General features: G+C 35.4%; 1 protein-coding gene across 12 annotated transcripts in view; it reads right to left on the bottom strand.

Annotated features, from left to right (window-relative positions):
- pot (papillote) overlaps window positions 1-23771 on the bottom strand; it is a 163956-nt gene that overhangs the window by 11544 nt on the left and 128641 nt on the right. For all 12 annotated transcript variants that reach the window (XM_067785018.1, XM_067785013.1, XM_067785011.1 and 9 more), the window contains 3 exons: window positions 4109-4192; window positions 3912-4049; window positions 3705-3844 (listed from right to left, as the gene is read on the bottom strand). In XM_067785018.1, the coding sequence (XP_067641119.1) occupies window positions 3705-3844; window positions 3912-4049; window positions 4109-4192 (362 nt within the window). The remainder of the gene's footprint in view (window positions 1-3704; window positions 3845-3911; window positions 4050-4108; window positions 4193-23771) is intronic.

Genomic DNA, 23771 nt, shown 5'->3' on the forward strand with positions numbered 1-23771 from the left:
AAAATTTAAATCGAATTTTCTCAAAACGGCTCGGTAGAAAAAGCTTAAATTTTTGAATCTGACTTAATTTGGTCCATAAAATACGAGAAAATGGGTTGTGCTTTGACCCTTCAATTAAACTTGCTTCAGGCACACCGTGCAATATTATTAGTGTGCCAGTAATATTTGACAACTTCCACTCTGACCCTTTAGACTGGTCGTGCACTTCCGATCCAAAATGGTTGTCAGTTGTTGAATATTTCTTGCGTCGTAAGTATATCGTTCCGACTATCCGGAGAAAATAATCAACACAATTTACCAAAACAATGTACAACTAGCTGTTCCTTAACCTAGGTTCCTAACTTAGCTTAAACTATACCTATTTGTAGCCGAAGGTATTAGGCAAGAATAATTAAATCTCTATTAATTTCAGGTATAATAAACTGGAGCCTAATTATACAGACTTTTGCAACCAACCTTCAACCCCATCGATTAGTTAATTCATCTCTTAAAAAAAAAATACTGGGGCTCGAAATACGGAAATCAAACCCGTGTCATTTCAGATCTTTTCCCTGTTGGCAGCATAGACCACCGCAAGGCCACCATCTGATGCTTTTAGAAGGTTACCATGAGCAACCAATCTCATAGCCAAATAAATCCACGACAAGAAAACTAAGATGATTTTTCTAGTCGCAGTGTAATACTTAGAAATTAGCAGCTTCCACATTTCAAACTACTTCCTCAGTTGAAATTTAACGATGTACCTGCAGGGAATCGCCAAACAGGAATGCCTGTGGTATCAAGGTATACGAAGCTTTTTGCGTGCGTGGCATACTGATGTGATGGCATTTTCATACAGATTGGTGACTAATGGTAAAGCTAATGATTTATATTGACGTTTCTATTACCCTGTAGGGAAGTCAGTAACTAGTGACACAAATGTCTGGTTCAGAACTACACCTAAAGTATCAAATAACTACTAGTTCGGTTGTCATTATGTTTTCTCTAGTACAAAAATTGAAAATGTGGGTTTTAAAGGAGCTTCCACTATGAGTATATCTACTTTCCCAACACTTCAGAGCCCTTACGTAAACTCAGTGCCATACATGTAAATGTACAAAAAAAGGTTGCTCCAATATTCCAACCTCTGTCAATTTTAATGGCATTAGTTCAAACAGTTTAGTGGAAACAGTGAACCTTTTTGCTGATTTTTTCAAATCTAATTTTGTTGTTGACTTTAATATTTCTGATGTTAGGGTTGGTTCTGATACAGCTAATTCCTTGGACTTTGGTTCATTATTGGTATCGGAATCAGATATTATTATTGGCATCTCGTCCCTACAATCTTCTTTAAAAAAAGATATTGATGGGCTGTCTTCTTTTTTGGTTAAAAAATGTAGCAGTTCGCTATGCGTGCCGTTGTGCCATATCTTTAATGTGTCATTGTCCACTGGCGTTTTCATTGATCGATGGAAATTAGCTTCTATTACTCCAATCTTCAAGTCTGGAAATAAGAGCGAGGTAGCAAACTACAGGCCAATCTCTAAACTATCAACCTGTTCAAAACTATTTGAGAAAGTAGTAAAGGAGAAGTTGGTTTTTGCTATTAAAGGAATAATCAATCCATGTCAGCATGGGTTTGTTGCGTGTCGTTCAACAGTGACAAACTAAGCTGTTTTTTCGCAATACTGTGTTTCTGCTTTTAAGGATGGGTATCAAGTTGATACTATATATACAGATTTCTCTAAGGCGTTTGATACAGTGTCCCACAAGATACTTCTTCAGAAACTTGAGTACATTGGTTTCCATTCAGCTTTTCTGTCATGTTTAAAGTCATACCTGACAAACCGAATTTTATTTGTTGAAATCGAGAATATGAGGTCGTATGAGTTCTTGGCAACCTCTGGGGTGCCACAAAGTAGTATTCTCGGTCCAATCTTATTTGTTATATTCATTAATGACGTCGGCTTATATTTAAAGCATTCAAATTATTTACTTTATGCTGATGATTTAAAACTGTTTAGGCGTATCACCACTGTATCTGATGCATTGCTCCTACAGAGAGATTTGGATGCTCTTAATGTGTGGGCTTTTAATAATCATCTGAGACTTAACAGTAGCAAATGTTGGCATATCACGTTTTCTAGATCTACAAGTGCGCTTACGTCAACATACTATATCGCTAATACATATCTTGCCTCGGTCAAAGAATTTCGTGATCTTGGTGTCATTTTCGACTCTTCGTTCACTTTCGTTAACAATGTTAACTATCTTATACCAAAAGCGTATGCTAATTTAGCGTTTTTACGGCGTTATGCGAAGGATTTTAAGGACCCATACACTAGGAGTATATTGTATAATTCATTAGTGCGATCTAAATTAGAGTACGCCTCTATCATATGGAATCCCATTTACAGCACTTACTCTGCTAGAATTGAAAGGGTTCAACGTAAATTCATTCGATTCGCCCTCCTACCCCTTCATTTTGTTAATCCCCTACCACCTTATATAAACAGGTGCATGCTTATAAATGTTATGCCACTGCCCGTCTGACGCTCAGTACAACATTTAATGTTTATTTACGATATTATCTCTGGTACTATTGATTGCTCAGCTCTGTTGGAGCAGTTAAATTTTCTAGTTCCTAGTAGATCTCTACGCTCTTATAATATATTCTACGGTGAAGTTCTGAGAACCAATTACCTTAGCTTTGCCCCTCTCACAAGAGGTCTCGAAGAGTGTAATAAAATTTCCAGAATGCTAAATCTTGACTTTGCAATGCCCAGGCCTTTGTTTAAGTTACGGATTGAGTCTTACTATCGAGAAAATTTATCTCATCCTTGAATTAATTAATTTTAGTTGCTTAGTTTTAAGTTAATTTGCAAACTTGTAAATCTAGTCAGTAAGGTTTCTGCCATTGACTCAATAAATATGAATATGAATATGAATATGAATATGAAAATCGGTAGAAAACGGGTTCCACCAAGGGCATTTCTTTGCCATAGATTCAATAGGATATATTGCGACCATGATAAGCAACTTATATTGGAGCCAATTTCTATTAAACATGCCTTGTTCGTTCAGACGGCAATTTTGGGGAATCCGAAATACTACACACACATACACTACACACCCTTCTGAAAGGAATTCTACGCGGAAATACTTTGTATCGCATGACCGAGCTTTAACCGAATCAGGGATATTCTTTTAAAGAGCGGCTGAAGGCCTGTAATTAAGTAAGCTAACAGCTAAAATATTTCGGATTTTCGCCTGGATTTGTACTATCTTAAAAAGGGAGTTGATATTTCCAAAGCAGTTATTTATGGAGTGGTTTGGAACTACCGAATGGGGAGAAAATCGTGTAGAATTTCAGTCTGGTTCGGAAATAACGAAATAGAAAGAAATAGATCTTAACTATAAATTTGTACGCTGGTTCGGAACTATCGTAAAAGTACAAATAAACAATCTAATTCTAAAGTGGAAATTTGTATCTAGTTCGAAACTACAAAGAGGTAATTCAGCAGAGACAATTTCCACCGCCTAAGACTTAGCCAAGTTAAATACGCCAGTTGAAAGCATGTTAAAGAGACAGAGGGTGAACTAGTAAGGGTTCCGAATGCACTAGAAGTGCACCGATTTTCAATTAGATAATTTCTCTACAGGGTATGTAAGTTCGAATAAAGACACATATGTGCATATACATATATATATATTAAATTACTTACATGGGTGCTGGTAATGCGGGTGGCAGTGATGGTATAGGCGGTGGATAACGGCAAACAATTGTAATTATCTCATCACCATCCATTTCTAGATTGGCATGAAAGCGCACAATTATGTTGTTAGTGAAAACGCGTGTAGGATTCTAAAGAACAAACGATAATAATTATTACATAAACAAAGGGTAAGTGTGTACCCTTATTAATATTTACCTGTATTGTACCACATCCTTTGAGCGGCAACTCTAATCTATAGCTTAACGCCCCTTTGCCATTGACGCGACAAGCGCTACTGCGATCATAATCGGCTTGGATTATGCCATGAAAAGGCTCATTGAACTTCATGTCGACCTTAAATAATTCCACTTAAAATTTGCATTTGTTAATTAAAAAAAAATCAATTTACTCACTTGCATAGAACCGGCAGCGCAATTAAGCGCTGCTTTAGTCCGATTTAAAAATATGAGCGGGCTAATGTCGTCTAGTTTTGTAACCTGAAAAGAAAGAAAATATCTAAGTATGTGCCTGCTATCTGAGGTATGACGAGCCGAAAATGATGATATTTCACTCAGCAGCCAATTTAATATATAGAACCTCCATATGCTACAAAAGAAAGGGTGATGATATAAGAGGAAATAGTCATTTAATGGATCTTGAGAAAGTTGAGTTAGTCTTTTAAGTGTTTTTTCTGGAGCAGCAGAATAAGATAAGAAGGAATGTGCAAAAAGCTGGAAGAAAAAAAAGAAGAAGGATTACAGAAATTATGGAGTAGAGGTGTAGGGAAAAAATAGGAATAGGCATGGGAATAGGAATATGAATATGATTAAGAATAAGAATAGGAATGGAAATATGAAATAAGAAATAGAGTAGGAAGAAAAATAGAATAGGTCAAGGAGTGAGGAGTGAAAGGGGAAAAGGAGTATGAATAGGAAAAGAAACAAGAACAGCAATAGGACTAGGAAAGAATAGGAATAGGAATACAAATAGAAATAGAAATAGAAAGAGGAACAGGAACAGGAAAAGGAATGTCAAAAGAAATTGGAATAGGAATAGGCATAGAATAGGAAAACAAACAGGAATAAATGAAGCAATTAAAATTATAATAGGAAAAGGCAGAGGAATAGGCAAAGGATTAGGGATATTAGTGAAAATAGAAATAGAAAGACGAACAGGAATCCGAATAAACTTTCTGAAAAAGAGAATTAGGAGGAACAAGAGTTGATAGCGATTTGTAAAAGGAAAATAATAAGGAATAATAAGAGCAAGAATGTTAATTGGAAAACTAGTAGAAAAATTAATGGAAGTAGAAAAAAGAGAGGTAAAGAAACACCCAAAAAAAAAATATGTTGTACCCTGAACTCACAGTAGAAGATAGCGAGTTCCCCAGCGGAACGCGCGTCACTCTAGTTCAACTTCGATCTGAATACTGTAATAGGTTAGACTCATACTTATCCCAAATCAACCCCGACATACTCCATGTATGTTCTACTTGTAAAGTGTGCCCACATGATCCCCAAAAAATTTTCAATTGCAATGTGGATACAATACCATTTTTTAGAACTTCACTTCGGTCATCATGGCACCAAGAAGAATTGCCGACTGAATAGGCTCTCATCTCTTTGGGCTCAACATAACATAGGATTCGATTGTGATTCTGCTCTCTGTGGTTATAAACATAATTCACGTATATCTGTTGGCTATCTTCCTTAACAGGAGCTGCTCAGAATTAGCTTAATGTAGCTGATTAATGATTTGAAAAAGCAACGGCTGCAGCGCAGTCAAAAATTAAGGGCATGCTGATGGACTACGGCCAAAATGAAGCTGAGTCGATATGCGTTGACTACATACTATATAAAATTAAGCTGAGGGATAACCTGAAATTTTGTCCTAAATTTCGGAGTGATTTTTTTTACTAAAGTAACTGCAGCAAACAATTATTTCCAGTTTCAGCTCATCCTATTGAGATAAAAAATGTGAGATGTGTGATTAATTCCAATGGAGAGTGGTCTGCTATTGAGCTTTTTTTGTGTGTAATGAGCTATAAATTATCTTCCTTAATTACCATTGGGTACAGTTGAGATTAGTTGGTTTGAAGTTTCAGTAACCAATTTAGGGAAACATCAAGACAACATTAAAGAAATACCGAACTTAAAATACTAGAACCATATGTTTCAATATTGTTATAAATATGTATATTATATTTCTATATTTCTACAATACCGATATAAAAGGAAATTAAAATTATTGTATTAGAGTTTAAAAAAAAATGTAAAAGTCGGTAAAATTCCCGTACGGATAGGTAGAAAATCTGTTAGCCAGTATCCGGTTAAAAGAGAATCTATCCTACACTACACGTAGGGGTACAAAGAGGGCCTGTCTGACGGTACCGGTAAGAGGATAAAAATGTGTATAATAATGTTTTGTTCGACAATGCCCGTAGGGCAAATACAGTCCGACTTATTCAGGCATAGCTGGCTAGAATTTGTCTCGCGTTAGGATATGCTCACCTAGAAGGGATCACTTCAACTCTTTTAAAGAGATCAAAACTCACTATAGTCGTATATTCCATTACGACTAATTTATCCTAGAATAATCGATTTTTTTACATGCTATTTACATTCTATTGTTACAATGTATGTGGAACACTAAATTGTTCAGCTCCCCGGATGATGACGCGGCCTTGCTTTAACAGTGTTGTCCCTCGAAAGGAAGGAACATTATGTTTGCAGTAACAGATGCGGCCGCCGTGACATGATGATAGCGTGCTCTGTCATCCACACCGAAGATCCTGCGTTCTCGCCCCGGGAAAAGAAACATCAAAATTTTAGAAACAAGTTTTTTTTTTTTCAATTAGAAGTAAATTTTTCTAAGCGGGGTCGCTCCTCGTAAGAGTTTGGTAAGCACTCCGAGTGTATTTCAGTATAATATGTCTGTTCAATTTCATATACCGCATACTGCGGAAGATAGAAGTGAGTATCATACTGTCTGTTTAGGCCATCACGCTAATGTATACAATGTTACTTGCATATGTCGCTGTGACAAGCAGGCATCGGGTACTCAATATTGGAATTCTATATGAATTCCTTTTGAGTTATAGTTTTCGAGTGCCGTTGCCCGCTTCGGCGGATGGGCTTCGTCTTCTGCGACCTCCCAGCTCTTGTCCACTTTAAATTAGAACGCCAGTTGAGTAAGTACAGTAACAATTTGTATGTAAGTAGTAAACCACTCCTTAGATATATTTATAGAACAATAAATTGAAATAAATTTACATATTTAAATTTTCAGCTTTTCTAGGAAATAGGAAGTGAGTTAGTTAGATTTACCTTTTTTTCTAACAACCAATACAAGCCTAAAAGGACTTTGGGATTCGGCATCTCCTCCCCCTCTTCTGTATAGTTCAAGAGGAATTGCCATCCCCACTTAACCCCGTTCCTAACTCTATCTTTATATATGTATGTATCAGTATTATCTCTAACTAGAACAATATTCTCCTTCGCTGAATATCATAATTAGACTCTGAGGGCCAGCAGCAAATTGTATACAAATCTCAGGTAGTTTTTGCATCATTTAAACTAATTACTGTTTCAGATTTTCAGCTTAACACGTAGCTACGTAATTAAAATCAAAACAAATGAATAAAAATAAAACCACCCAAAACTGGCGCAAATACATTGTCTTCATTTTATCTGTGAACATACAAACGTATGTAAATGTATGTGAGTAACGCCAACTTGATATCATTGCCCTGCATCTTCCATATACAGGTTGGTCTATATTATGTAAGGCATACATTGACTTCCTGCCACAGAGACTCAAAATTGTGATCCACTGAATTGTTATGCCTTCTTTCATTTCTACATATGTATGTATATATATAAATACTATTTACTATATATGCGTAATTGTTATGTATGAACAATGAAATGGCAACTCTTTAAGCCGATAAGTGTATTACCTTCCTGCTCGACTAGCTGACATTAAGTTCGTGATGCTGCTAAAAGCATTTGAAAATTTACATTTCATGGTTTCAAATAAACAAAAGCAACAACAACATAATAAGCATACTTAGCATGCCAATGGAGAGAAAGTACTCACAATTAATTTAGAGATAGTACGAGTAACTGCATTGTGTCTATTGTTTTGTAGTGCCTGAAGTATCTAACAATTTTAAGTTGTTGCGGCAGAGCCTACACAAGCTCAGTTGCAAATAATGGCAAACGTATGAAACTTTGCATAAACATATAATTATATTTTTTTATAATTCATATGAGTAGGTACAATTACAACAGCACAAAATTCGAAAAACTTATACAAATAGTTTTTAAAACGATTACACCTCATAATCCCGACTAACAAAATCCCGAAAATACATAATCCCGACTTTCAAAACGGAAATCCCAACAAGACGGAATCCAGATATAAAAATTCCCGACAACATAATATCCTGAACAGGAAAAATTAAGATTTACTTAGGATTAGTTTTTTGAGGCGAAGCCGAAAGCCGCCTACAAAGAAAGAGGGATTCAAGGGGTTGATAAGCGCAATACAAAGCTGTATAGCTTCCGCAACCCAATTGTCAACTTCATTTAATTAAAAAAAATAAATGAAAGGCGCAATAACCTCCGAAGAGATTTAAGGCCGAGTTTCTCTTCCAATTTGCGTCGTGCTCCTTTTAATTTTTCCTACAAATTGGCGGAACGGGACCTACTTGTTTTATGCCGACACCGAGCGGCATCTGCAACGCAGATGAGTTTTCACTGAGAGCTTTTCATGGCAGAAATACACTCGGAGTGCTTGGCCAACACTGCCGAGGGCCGACCTCGATTACGCGAGGGAAATCCTGTTACAAATATGTATGTATCATACACATATTTAGCAGACGAGGATCTGGCTACCCCAAGTGCCTCATGGAAGCAGAGGGTGCAGGGCGGGACGGCCTAAAAGGTTCTGTAGTCATATTAAGTGAGTGTCGGAGAGTGCCCTTATTGTTAATACAACAACAAAAATAGAGAGGTGTTCTTTGCAGAAATACTCTGGATGGCGTAGTCAGTGTTGAATTGGCTAAAGGTAATTTTTTTCGAGGCGAGGCTGAAGGCCGCGAGTTAGTGCAACAGAAAATACACTACTGTACCGATAACATCATCCCATGTATGATATAGAATCAGTAGTTTACATAAAAAGTATGGTCCTCTTTATACATTGTCTATCTATCTATTAACCAGTATCAGAAACCAAAACATTGTAAGCAAAGATAAGATTTCTATTTAAACATAAACCAAATACAAACATAAACAAAACCAAATAAAATATTATCAGCGAAAAAAAGATTCCCATTCAACCATTGTAAGCATAGATAAGATTTCTACTTAAACATTATCAGCAAGATCCTTTTTTGAACATTATCAGCAGCCACTAAACAAAAGACACCAGAGCATATAAATAGACGATTAAGCATAGAAATAAGTTAGTCTTCTATTACACTGAAGCATATAAACTTCAGTTTAGAATTCATTAAAGTACATATAGATACAAATAAAGTATATTGTTTTATTTAAAATCGAAAGTACATACTTAACTGGGGGCTCAACCGGGATAAACAATGCAAATGAAATAAATCTGAGACTATTCGAACGGCTACCAGTGTTCAACGGAGACACATCTAAATACAGGACATGGAGGGCAACCATTATATCAGCAATGAGTCCCATAGAAGCCTTTATTAATACCAAACCATATTACGATGCATTATTTATAATACGTCACACGAAGATCGAAGGAGAACCAGCAACTCTTCTACAGAATCATGGCACAGTGTTCCACTTACAAGCAATACTCAATCGCCTAGATTACAGCTCCGCCGATACTAGAAGCTATAACGCCCTCATAGAGGAAGTGAAAAGACAAATACAAGGAAAACAGACGCTATTCGAATTCCACAGCAAGATCTGTCAAATCTTTAATTTAGCAAGGACTAAATGTGAAATTGATTACCCAGGGAATACTCACTCTCTACAGCAGGTCACAAAAGAAATGGCCATAGATTGCTTCCGCAATGGCATAAATGATGAATTTACTCAACACACATTATATGCAGCAAAACCAAGAGATTTAGAAAGTGCATACGCAATTGCCACGGAGATTCTTTATAAAAGGCAGAATAATCCTATACGACGAGAAGCGTATAACTACCCTAAACAGCCACAAAATGAAAGGAGGTATCAACCAGGAGTTCAACCTATTCCCCATATGGGAAGATCAAACCCGACACCAATGGACGTGGATACATCAATAGGAAGATTCCGGCAATCCACGAATAATCAGCATCAACAACAGCAATCGTATCAATAGAATCCTTTCAGAAACAACTATGAACGACAAAGAGCAGGATATGTACCTTTTAATCCCAATAGAGGAGAACCATTTAAACGAAACCACCAACCAACGTCATCAAGATATAATATAGTACCGCAGAAACTACAAAGGATCAATCAAATAACGGATAATAATAGTGATCAGTCATTGAAGGTAAATATAGATGAAAGTGAATTTGAAAATAGAGCTACTTTTTTAGACGAGTAAATAATCTGCCGTGTCTTCAGATTATTTTACATGATAATAAAAAACTTTTAGTTTTAATAGACACAGGCTCGACATTAAATTATATTAGGAAAAATATTCCAAATGGAAAGACCTTTCCAGTTAAACAATTTGTTAGTAGAACTCTGAATGGTTCAAACACAATAAACTCAGCTAAGAAGATAAGAATGCTAGGACAAGAATTAGTATTTTTTGAAATCGAAGAATTAAAAGAATTTGATATGATATTAGGAGAACAATCCTTGAGAGAAATGAAGGCTAAGATAGATCTGTTCGAATATAAAATGATGTATGTCAGGAGAACAGAGCAGAAGAAAAAAGAAATGGATGTCAGTCAAGTAAATTTCACAATAGATGAGAGCAAATATAAAAAAGAGGTTGAAGAAATTATGAGAATTAATGAGGAAACAAATCCTATTTTACCATTTACAACAACAATTGAAGCCACGATTCGCACTAAAACTGAAGAGCCAATATGGACGAAACAGTACCCTTACCCCTTTTCAGACAATAATTTCATAAATAAAGAAATAAATAAAATGCTAGAGAATAATATAATTAAACCCAGTAAGAGTCCCTATAACTCACCCGTTTGGACTGTACCAAAGAAAGGAACTGACGAGTTAGGAAACCCTAAGAGAAGAATGGTCATAGACTTCCAGAAATTGAATAGCGAAACCATTACCGATAGATATCCCATACCTAATGTCAACATGACAATACAGAATTTAGGTAAAGAACTGTTTTTACAACCCTAGATTTGGAAGCAGGTTTCCATCAGATAAAAATCAAGGAGTCAGACACCGAAAAGACAGCCTTTAGCATAAACGGAGCAAAATATGAATTCTTAAGGCTGCCGTTTGGACTAAAGAATGCACCTTCAATATTTCAAAGATGCGTAGATGACATATTAAGAAATTACATAGGAAAATTCGCACATGTATATATAGACGATGTGTTAATATATTCATCCTCACATGATGAACATATGGAACACATAAGAATTGTTATAAATGCACTGCGTCAAGCAAATATGAAGATTTCATATGAAAAATCTCATTTTTTCAAAGACAGCACTGAATATTTAGGACATATTATTAAACATAACAGAATAACTATAGACCCACAAAAAATTGAGACCATAAAAAACTACCCTGTGCCTATGAATCTGAAAGAATTAAGATCATTTTTATGGCTAGCAGGATATTATAGAAAATTCATCAAAGACTATGCCAAGATTACCAAACCCCTAACATTGTTTTTAAGAGGAGAAAACGGTATCGTATAGAAAAAGCAAAGTGAAAGAATGCAAATAAAATTAGATGAGGAAGCCATAAAAGCGATGAATATATTAAAAAAGGAATTACAAGCACAAGTCGAACTCTTTCAACCCGATTTCAATAAACCCTTTGTTTTAACCACGGACGCAAGTAATTTTGCCATAGGAGCTGTGTTATCCCAAGGTAGAAATCCCATTTGTTTTATATCTAGAACACTAAGCGAGATGGAACAAAAATATAGCACAAACGAAAAAGAGTTATTAGCCATAATTTGGGCACTACAAAAACTCAGAAACTATTTATATGGACGATCAGACCTTACAATCTATACGGATCATCAGTCCTTAACCTACTCTATTTCAGAGAAGAACCCTAATAATAAACTAAAAAGGTGGAAAAACCAAATAGAAGAATACGGTGCCAAATTGGTATACAAACCAGGTTCTCAAAACATCGTTGCGGATGCACTAAGTTGGCAACAAATTAATCAATTAACCGACTCAGAATCGCAGCACTCTCAACTCAGCTCACCCATTGAAACCACAAGAAGGGTAGGCACTAGCTTAAACCATTTTAATAATCAAATTATTATCCAAACTAACAATGGATTAGTAAGAATAGAAAGTAAAAATATATTCGGAAAATTTAGAGATACCATATACTTCACAACTATAGAACAATTGATAAGTGATATTAAAGGCGTACTACACCCAAACAATATTAACGCCATAATCACTACCGAAGAAATTCTATACAATATAAAAACTACACTAGTACAAACTTTCCCAACCACTAGTTTTGTAATAACAAATGCATTAGTCAGAGACATCACTGACGAAAATGAACAGAATGAGATAGTTGAACAAATAAATACACAGAAGAGCACATAGAAATTATAGAAATAATATAAAAGAACTGTGTGAGAGCTATTACTGGCCTAACATGCGAGATATGGCAAAGAAGGCAGCACAAATATGTGAGATATGTAAAAAATGTAAATACGACAGACGTCCTAATAAATTACTTTACGGAAAAACACCAATACCAAATGAAGTAGGTACACATCTGCACATGGATACATTTTTTTTGGACAACCAAATATATATAACTACAGTAGATAGATACTCAAAATTCTGCTATGTAAGAAAAATACCAGATAAGAAAAACTCATACATATATTTGAATGAAATACTATCCCAAATATTCCCATACGCAACGAACCTAACAACTGATAACGACCCGACATATGTTAATGTAGTAGCAAAATCCTTATACGATCGACTACATATACAGCACACAGCAGTGCCACCACAACATTCGACAACGAACGGTCAAGTAGAGCGGACGCACAGCACAATAGTGGAGCTAACTAACTTACTAGTAAAGGAAACCAAAGGTAAACACGAAGAGGTAATATTCGAAGCAGTACGACAGTACAATAAAACCATTCACTCGGTCACAGGACATAAACCCGAGGACGTTTTTTTCAACAGGGGAGGATACGAATATACAGTCATCAGAAACAGAATTCGTTATAAGCAAGAAAGAGATATCACCCAACAGAAGGCACCGAACAAACAAATTATTTACGAGAAAGGTGATATTATTTACGTTAAGAGAAGCCGAAGAAATAAAAAACACGATAGATTTATGAAAAAAATAATTGAACAGGATAACGGTAAAACAGTCACAACAACTGATAAAAGAATAATACAAAAAGATAACATCCGTACGAACTAGAAATGAATCTCACAATAATAATAATCTTGCTGTGCATAAACAGAATTAGTTCAGACACAAGTATTACAGACCTGAAAGGAAAAGATTATATATTAATAGAAACGAATCCAGCTTTTATATTTGATAGCTATGATTATTTATATCATATTACAAATTTAACTAGAATATTAACACCTTACCAAAATATATTAAACTCAAAATATAATTCAAATCCTGAAGTGAAAATATTACACCGAAAAATTGAAATATTAATAAAACAGATTAATCCAGTTAATAGATTTAAAAGAGGATTAAACGCTTTAGGGACAATATTAAAATGGATAACAGGTACACCAGACCACGATGATGAAGTAGAGATACAGACAAGAATCAATCAACTAATTGAGGGACACAATAAAAAAAAAATAATAAATAGTAATTTCGAAAAAATGTTAAACAAATAAAACCCCAAGGATTTCTCTGAAAAATTAATACTTACAGAAGTCTACAATGAACTTAATACTCTCCTAACTACAATTAATTTAGCAAAAAATAACAACTTCCAGTCAACTTCATTGGACTTAGAAGAAATTACAGAAATCATTGCAAAAGAAGAAACAAATGTTTTAACCATAAATATTTTAGAATATGCAGAAATTAAAATTATTAAATTCAAACAAAACTTTGTAACAGTTTACAAATACCCAAAAATCAAAGAAAAATGTGAACAATTCTACATCCACTCATTAGCTTCAAAAAAAGGAAAATTAGTTATGGATAAAAATATTGCTTTATGTAAAGGAAATCAATACGTAAGAATCAATAAATGTAAAGATTTTATAGATCAAACTATATGTAAGCAGAATAAAAAGGACGGATGTACAATACAAATATTAGAGAAAAATAATGCTCAATGTAAAATGATAAAAGAAAAGAATCCACCCTTTATTAATTATGGTAACGGAAACATTATTATTAGCGCATTGAATATATTAAACAACGAGATTTTAGATGGAGATTTTTCAATTTATTTCAAAACCAATATAACATTAAATAACGAAGTATATATAAACATTAGGGAAACTATCGTAAAAATACTCCATAAAAAGCATAAAGAAAATCTAGATATATTAGAATACTTAGAATCTCAATCAGAATACAAGTTCAATAATCTAGACGAAATATTATCCATATTTGTACCAATTGAACAAAATCCAATCAAGACTACATTTATAAATATATTAATTATAACCCTATTAATCACAATAACCAAACTATTATTAGAATATAGAGTAAGGAGAAGGAATATACTTTATCAAAGAGCACTAATACAATGTCAAAAAGACCATGAAGAAAGAAAACAAAAATTACTAGAGTCCAAATTGTAAATGAGGACATTTAATTTTAAGAGGGAGGAGAGTTAGTGCAACAGAAAATACACTACTGTACCGATAACATCATCCCATGTATGATATAGAATCAGTAGTTTACATAAAAAGTATGGTCCTCTTTATACATTGTCTATCTATCTATTAACCATTATCAGAAACCAAAACATTGTAAGCAAAGATAAGATTTCTATTTAAACATAAACCAAACATAAACAAAACAAAAACAAAACCAAATAAAATATTATCAGCGAACAAAAGATTCCTATTCAACAATTGTAAGCATAGATAAGATTTCTACTTAAACATTATCAGCAAGATCCTTTTTTGAACATTATCAGCAGCCACTAAACAAAAGAAACCAGAGCATATAAATAGACGATTAAGCATAGAAATAAGTTAGTCTTCTATTACACTGAAGCATATGAACTTCAGTTTAGAATTCATTAAAGTACATATAGATACAAATAAAGTATATTGTTTTATTTAAAATCGAAAGTATATACTTAACTCGCGTGCTTCGCAAACACTATTACACTACTATGTATTTTTTGATGACATCATGTGTGATTTCCCGATTTGCATGTTTTTGGGATTTTGTGTTGTAATCAGGCCGTATCAGAATTATGAATTGTCAGTATTCGTTCGTTTCGGGACTATGAGTTTGGAATTTTGTAAGTCGGGATCATGTTATACACCCTTTTAAAACAAAATTTAATTCGTATATGTTCTGAAAACCATGTTTGATGTAAAGTGTAAGCTAAAGCGTAGGCGTAGTCTTTGTAAGTGGTATGCTATATGGTGGAACGTAAATGCAGTAGGCGGCCGCTGCGGTGTGATGGTGGCGTGCTACGCCTACCACATCGAAGATCCTGGGTTCGCGCCCCGGTCAAAGCAACATCAAAAATTTTAGAAACAACTTTTTTGAATTAGAAGACAATTGTTTTAAGCGGGTTCGCCCCTCGGCAGTGTTTGGAAAGCATTCCGAGTGTATTTCTGCCATGGAAAGCTCTCAGTGGAAACTCATCTGCCTTGCAGATGCCGTTCGAAGTCGGCATAAAGCAAGTAGGTCCCATGCCGCGAATTTTTAAGAAAAAAATAAGAGGAGACCGACGCAAATTGGAAGAGAAGCTCGGCCTTAAATCTCTTTGGAGGTTATCGCACCTTACATTTATTTTTCTATAAATGCAGTAAAATGTGATATCGGCATGCTGTATAGGGAAACAAATAATGTAAGCTTAAAGAACATGTTATGTGCAACGTAACGAGCCATATCTTTTCGTGTGAATTGATATAAGAGCATTGATTCACCTCAGTGGGTGACAGTAAACCTGACTGCCTTTGTGAAAGTTTTGGTATCATGTAGTGGTGAATGTGAATGCCAGTGACTGTAACGCAAAGTGTAATGGCGCCGGTTATAATATGGTCCTAAGTGTAGTCACTTCTCTCTAGCGTAATGTAGGAATAATGTTAATGGTAAAGTTGATATGAGCGAAATCACACAAAAAATTAAGACAAGGCAAGGAAATGAAAATCGAAATTGTTTGGCGTGTTACCAGTTTGTTATAAAAGTGTTAAAGAATTGTAATATATAATAGATTTGTTATTGGCAGGTTATGAGTGTGTTATTTAAGCTTCATAGACGAAATATCCAATTGTATAGACGAGGTATAGTTAAGTTATTGATTTGTTACCAAAGTGTTATAAAGTTGCTACCGTTAACAAAGGCTATCAATTTTCACCGAGGAGTTATCGCAAGTTTATCGACCTATTATCGAAAAAGTATTGACTTACTGTCGAAAAGCTTTCGATTATTTATCGAAGTGTTATCGGAAAAATATGAAAAATTACTACTATCCATAATTTGCAATTTTTATGAATAGTTCGACGAATTCATAGATATCGTTTGAGTGAAATTGTTTTTCAGACTCAGAGCTTGAGATGCAGTTTGTTCGATCGACGAACTTAACGCAGTGCAAACAGCTTCTTCCATGAAGTTGCAATAAACAAGCTGGAATCCAACGGCATCTATCTTGTATATCTGCAGCACGTGAAAGAAATACTTGAATACTTAATTGAATTGATATGAGACAGCCATGTATTGGACTATTTCCAAAGTGTATGGAGAAGTCTAAGCCGTGTATATACGCAAAATGGTCGTTTGAACAAATTAGTCTAATACACACTTACGGTCAAAAAAACGCCAACGAAAATTTGTTCCCTGTTACACCGTTTCTACGGTCATTACCGCTACGTAACGACACTTTTTAGTTAATGTGGTAAACATCGATAATTCCTTAATTCATAAGGTGGTGTCTTAAGGCGAGAAAGTGAGAAAGTTTCTGAAAAGTTTTCGTAAAAGCCACAATATTTAATAAAAGTAATAGTTTTATCCTTGAAGAAAAATTTAACAAAATTGTTTATGAAGGACAAAATATGCGAAATATGAAAATCGGAGGCGGAGTACATTTCAATGAATTACCGTTAAAGGGATTATGGACGAAGTATATTGAATGGGTGGACGGCCACGAAAGGCCATTGAACGCGCTGATGGGAATATTGTAATCATGACTCTTCCCAATACATTTAACACTGCTCCAGAAACTTCCCCGGAAGGATAGTATAAACAATAAAACCATAATCTAATTGGCCCACCGTCACTTGAGATAAAATAACTAGATGGTCACCCGCTAGAATAAAACTAGCTTCTTACCACAAATCCGTACCTCCAGGTACTGCGGCAAAAATGAACTGGTCACGAAACGACTGGGGACGAGTTATATTCTCTAATTAGTGCAAAATAAATATATTTAAATAAAGCTTCTAGTTCGTGGTTAGCCACAAAAATACGAAGTAAAGGATTAACAATACTTGGTGAAATACCGTTTTAAATGCAACCAGTGGAGGCGGTGGAGTTAACCTAACTCTCCATTCACAAAACTTCCACGGTTTTTATTGCGTACCACACCATTATGTACGGAGAATCCTTCACAGTTACCTTAAAGTGTTTGTGACTCAATCTTCCTGTATATTTGGGACTTACTGCGCATCGCGAACCTTACTTGAATAAATTTTATTTTGCACTCATAAGAGAATATAAATCGTAGTCAGTCATTTTCTGTTCAATTTATGTTTTCGTAATATCAGCTTAGCGTGCGGGGTCATTTTTTTGTGGTTAGAAGCAATTTTTTTTCTAACAATGGGCCATCAAATTATTTTTTCTCAAAAGACACTATACCGTTTCGATTGTAGTTTTTATGTTTATATTTTCCTTCAAATCCGCGGAAGTTTGTAGAGCAGTATTCAGAAGAGCCGCTAAGACGATAATCCTATTGACGCGTTCAGATAAAGTCACCTATTTAATATATTTCGTCCATAAACTCTTTTGGGATAATTCATTGTAATGTACTCCGCCTGATATTTCCATATTTTGCGTGTTTTTTCTTTCGCAAATAATTATGTTGGATTTTTCTTCAAAGATATTTATGACCGTAAGTGTACTTCCTTTTCAAATCAATGGAGAAGATGATAGACAATGAGATCAGGTTGATTACTTCCGCTGTAAATATATTCTTTCCAGCGCGCTTACAGTGGGGTAACATTGACATGTACCAACCTGTTTGGCCTGAACAAAGTAAAACGTAATGGTACTGAATGCGAAAGATGGTAATTTACTTCTTTTAAGCCATTAAGAGAGCTTATAGGATAGCCGAAATCCAAGTAGGACGGACTCTTATCGCTACTCTTATGATGCATTGTGATAGTCGGACGTTTTCAGCAACTAACAAAAATATACATCCGCTGATGTAAAGATTGTGAAAGGTTACTCCCGAATTAACAAAACTATTGCCTTATACCTAAATTACTGAAGAAATGAGCACTTGCACGACTTCGCTATGAGGTGCTGCTATAACTGACTCCCCTACATACGAGTATACCAAAATCGAACAGGCAGCCAGGCGCATTCTTCTTAATATAACCAATAGTAGCTTGACCAGAAGCAAAAAATATTCATTCCGGATTCAGATACAGAAATTTAGAGAAAAACAAGTAAGGAAGGTTAAGTTCGGGTGTAATCGAACTTTACATACTCAGTTGAGAGCTATGGTGACAACATAAGGGAAAATAATCATGTAGGAAAATGAACCGAGGGAAACCCGGGAATGTGTTTGTATGACATGTGTATTAAATGAAAGGCATTAAAGAGTATTTTATGAGAGAGTGGGCCATAGTTTTATAGGTGGACGCCATTTAGGGATATCGCCATAAAGGTGGACCAGGGGTGACTCTAGAATGTGTTTGTAATATATGGGTATCAAATTAAAGGTATTAATGAGGGTTTTAAAAGGGAGTGGGCCTTAGTTCTATAGGTGGACGCCGTTTCGAAATATCGCCATAAAGGTGGACCAGGGTTGACTCTAGAATGTGTTTGTAGGATATAGGTATCAAATTAAAGGTATTAATAAGGGTTTTAAAAGGGAGTGGTGATTGTCGTATAGGTGGTCGCCTTTTCGAGATATCGCCACAAAGGTGGAACAGGGGTGACCCTAGAATTTGTTTGTACGATATGGGTATCAAAAGAAAGGTGTTAATGAGTATTTTAAAAGGGAGTGGGCCTTAGTTCTATAGGTGGATGCCGTTTCGAAATATCGCCATAAAGGTGGACCAGGGTTGACTCTAGAATGTGTTTGTAGGATATAGGTATCAAATTAAAGGTATTAATGAGGGTTTTAAAAGGGAGTGGTGATTGTTGTATAGGTGGTCGCCTTTTCGAGATATCGCCACAAAGGTGGAACAGGGGTGACCCTAGAATTTGTTTGTACGATATGGGTATCAAAAGAAAGGTGTTAATGAGTATTTTAAAAGGGAGTGGGCCTTAGTTCTATAGGTGGATGCCGTTTCGAAATATCGCCATAAAGGTGGACCAGGGTTGACTCTAGAATGTGTTTGTATGATATAGGTATCAAATTAAAGGTATTAATGAGGGTTTTAAAAGGGAGTGGTGATTGTTGTATAGGCGGTCGCCTTTTCGAGATATCGCCATAAAGGTGGACCAGGGGTGACTCTGGAATGCGTTTGTACGATATGGGTATTAAATGAAAAGTGATAATGAGTATTTTAAAAGGGAGTAATCCTTAGTTCCATAGGTGGACGCCGTTTCGAGATATCGCCATAAAGGTGGACCAGGGGTGACCCTAGAATTTGTTTATTCAATATGGGTATCAAAAGAAAGGTGTTAATAAGTATTTTAAAAGGGAGTAATCCTTAGTCCCATAGGTGGACGCCGTTTCGAGATATCGCCATAAAGGTGGACCAGGGGTGACCCTGGAATTGTTTGTACAATATGGGCATCAAACGAAAGGTGTTAGTGAGTATTTTAAAAGGGAGTGGGCCTTATTAGTTCTATAGGTGGATGCCGTTTCAAAATATCGCCATAAAGGTGGACCAGGGGTGACTCTAGAATTTGTTTGTACAATATGGTTATCAAAAGAAAGGTGTTAATGAGTATTTTAAAAGGGAGTAATCCTTAGTTCCATAGGTGGACGCCGTTTCGAGATATCGCCATAAAGGTGGGCCAGGGGTGACTCTAGAATTTGTTTGTACAATATGGGCATCAAACGAAAGGTGTTAATCAGCCCAATTCTAAACGAAAATTCCGTGCGAGTTTTTTCCCTTCTCCCATTCCTCGTATTCTAAATAAAAATTCCTTGTGAGTTTTTTCACTTCTCCCTTTCCTCCTATTCGGAACAACGTTCGAAAAAGCGGAAACCGGTTATGGGAGAAAAGTAGATATTATGAATGTGAGGGAGAGGGACATTTCTCTACCATTTCATAGGAGTTTTTTCACTAGTTAAATTAAAGGGAATGCATCAAAATAGTTAAAGGAAATTGGTTCTTTTAAGAAAGAACACTTATTTGTACAAACTTGTGCTAAAATATGTATTTACATTCTACCCCAATATTCTCACTGTTAATACAACAACAACAACAACCACAATATTTATTTTAAGTCGAAAAGTATATCATAAGCAACGGTAGAGCTCTTGGTATACATATTTGATGCAGCCATCCAGAAATTGTGCAAGGATTTTTTTATAAGGCTTAAATAGATTTTGGCATATGAAGAAGTAGGAATTCAACTCAACTTGGCCGCAAGAAAATTGCTTTGCTGAACAAAAGCAGGCAACTTCGGCAGATTTGTGTTATGCGGCCGCCTTCTTCTTATGTTCCGCTGTTGATGTTGCTGTGGCACCAATTCATTACTAATTTCAGTGAATATCACATGAAATGCAATTAATACTGTTTTATATTTTATTTCTTAATTTCCAACAAATTTGCAACAATAATTAAACTTTTCAATCTTTTAAACAAAATAAGAAATGTGCAACGAAATTTCAATTGACAAAACAGCTGACTTCGAAAATTCGAAATTCTTGTTCCCCAATTATTGTTCTCCCTAGGAGAACAGAATTGGAGGAATTTTTCCGCGGGAATAAAAAAATCCGCGAAAACAAAATTCCGCGAGAATACTTAGAATTGGCCTGAATGAGTGTTTTAAAAGGGAGTGGGCCTTATTAGTTCTATAGGTGGACGCCATTTCGAGATATCGCCATAAAGGTGGACCAGGGGTGACTCTAGAATTTGTTTGTACAATATGGGTATCAAAAGAAAGGTGTTAATGAGTATTTTAAAAGGGAGTAATCCTTAGTCCCATAGGTGGACGCCGTTTCGAGATATCGCCATAAAGGTGGACCAGGGGTGACCCTAAAATTTGTTTGTACAATATGGGCATCAAACGAAAGGAGTTAATGAGTATTTTAAAAGGGAGTGGGCCTTAGTTCTATAGGTGGACGCCATTTCGAGATATCGCCATAAAGGTGGACCAGGGGTGACTCTAGAATGAGTTTGTACGATATGGGTATCAAATTAAAGGTATTAATGAGAGTTTTAAAATGGAGTGGTGGTTGTTGTATATGTGAAGGCGTTTTCCAGATATCGACCAAAATGTGGACCAGGGTGACCCAGAACATCATCTATTGGATACAGCTAATTTATTTATATATGTAATACCTGCCAAGATTTTAAGGGTTTTTTATTTCGCCATGCAGAACTTTTTATTTTCTTTTACTTAATATGGTAGGTGTCACAAACATTTTATAAAGTTTTTTCTAAAGTTATATTTCGCTTCAATAAAACAATCCAATTACCTTACCATGTTTCATCCCTTTTTTCGTATTTGGTATAGAATTATGGCACTTTTTTTTCATTTTACGTAATTTTCGATATCGAAAAAGTGGGCGTGGTCATAGTCGGATTTCGTTCATTTTCCATACCAAGATAAAGTGAGTTCAAGTAAGTACGTGAACTAAGTTCATTAAAGATATGTCGATTTTTGCTCAAGTTATCGTGTTAACGGCCATGCGGAAGGACAGGCAGAGGACTGTGTATAAAAACTGGGCGTGGCATCAACCGATTTCGCCCATTATCACAGAAAAGGGTTAGCGTCATAAAATCTATGCCCCTACCAAATTTCAAAAGGATTGGTTAATTTTTCTTCGACTTATGACGTTAAAAGTATCCTAGACAAATTAAGTGAAAAAGGGCGGAGCCACGCCCATTTTGAAATTTTCTTTTATTTTTGTATTTTGTTGCACTATATCATTACTGGAGTTGAATGTTGACATAATTTACTTATATACTGTAAAGATATTAAATTTTTTGTTAAAATTTTACTTTAAAAAAAATTTTTTTTTAAAAGTGGGCGTGGTCCTTCTCCAATTTTGCTAATTTTTATTAAGCGTACATATAGTAATAGGAAAAATGTTCCTGCCAAATTTCATCATGATATCTTCAACGACTGCCAAATTACAGCTTGCAAAATTTTAAATTACCTTCTTTTAAAAGTGGGCGGTGCCACGCCCATTGTCCAAAATTTTACAAATTTTCTATTCTGCGTCATAAGTTCAACCTATCTACCAAGTTTCGTCACTTTATCTGTCTTTTGTAATGAATTATCGCACTTTTTCGGTTTTTCGAAATTTTCGATATCCAAAAAGTGGGCGTGGTTATAGTCCGATATCGTTCATTTTAAATAGCGATCTGAGATGAGTGCTCAGGAACCTACATACCAAATTTCATCAAGATACCTCAAATTTTGCTCAAGTTATCGTGTTAACGGACGGACGGACGGACGGACATGGCTCAATCAATTTTTTTTTCGATCCTGATTATTTTGATATGTGGAAGTCTATATCTATCTCGATTCCTTTATATATGTACAACCAACCGTTATCCAATCAAACTTAATATACTCTGTGAGCTCTGCTCAACTGAGTATAATTACCACTTATCACGAACTTAAGAACTCTTCTCGCATGAAGAAAAAGAACATGAAAAAGCCCTGAAAAAAAAGCCACTAAAAAGTATCGGACTACTGTGCCAGAAATTGCCCAGTGAATGGTTCCTAAACACGAATACCTGCAACTTGCAGTTGAGCGCGCGTCACTCTAGCTTTACTTCGATCTGGATACTGTAATAGTTTAAACTCTTACTTATTCAGAGTCGACACCGATACCTAATGTACTCTTACGTCCGGTTTGTAATGTGTCCCCACATGACATCAACTATTTTTCCATTGCAATGTGGAACCAATGGCTCTTTTAACCCCTAGTCTCTCTGGTCCAACCCTTTTGAAACTTATGGGAAGGGGCGAAGCACTACTATAACAATCACACCAAATTTTCTTCCAAAAACTAAAATTTTCAGTACTATTTTCAAACTCCTTTTAAAATTCTGAAAGAAATAACACTTTTAATTTTTGGGAGCGAATTGGGAGTTTGGAATGTGAAAAGCACATGGGTACCTGGTCATACATGGTAAACCTTTAATAATTAAACTTTGTTGTACCGTGTTATTTCTCCTTGATTACGGTAAAAGATTGGACAAGCAAGGCAAACAGGTATTGGGTGCGAAATGGACAGTATTTTGAGCAAAGTCGTACCTCCTTCCACATAAGCTAAATTTTTGTTATATATCAATAATGTGTGTTTCATTTATCAGAGAATACCATTTAAAAATATTCTCCTGAT

The sequence above is a fragment of the Eurosta solidaginis genome, chromosome 4 (genome assembly GCF_040869045.1).
Source record: "Eurosta solidaginis isolate ZX-2024a chromosome 4, ASM4086904v1, whole genome shotgun sequence".
In the NCBI taxonomy this organism is placed as follows: domain Eukaryota; kingdom Metazoa; phylum Arthropoda; class Insecta; order Diptera; family Tephritidae; genus Eurosta; species Eurosta solidaginis.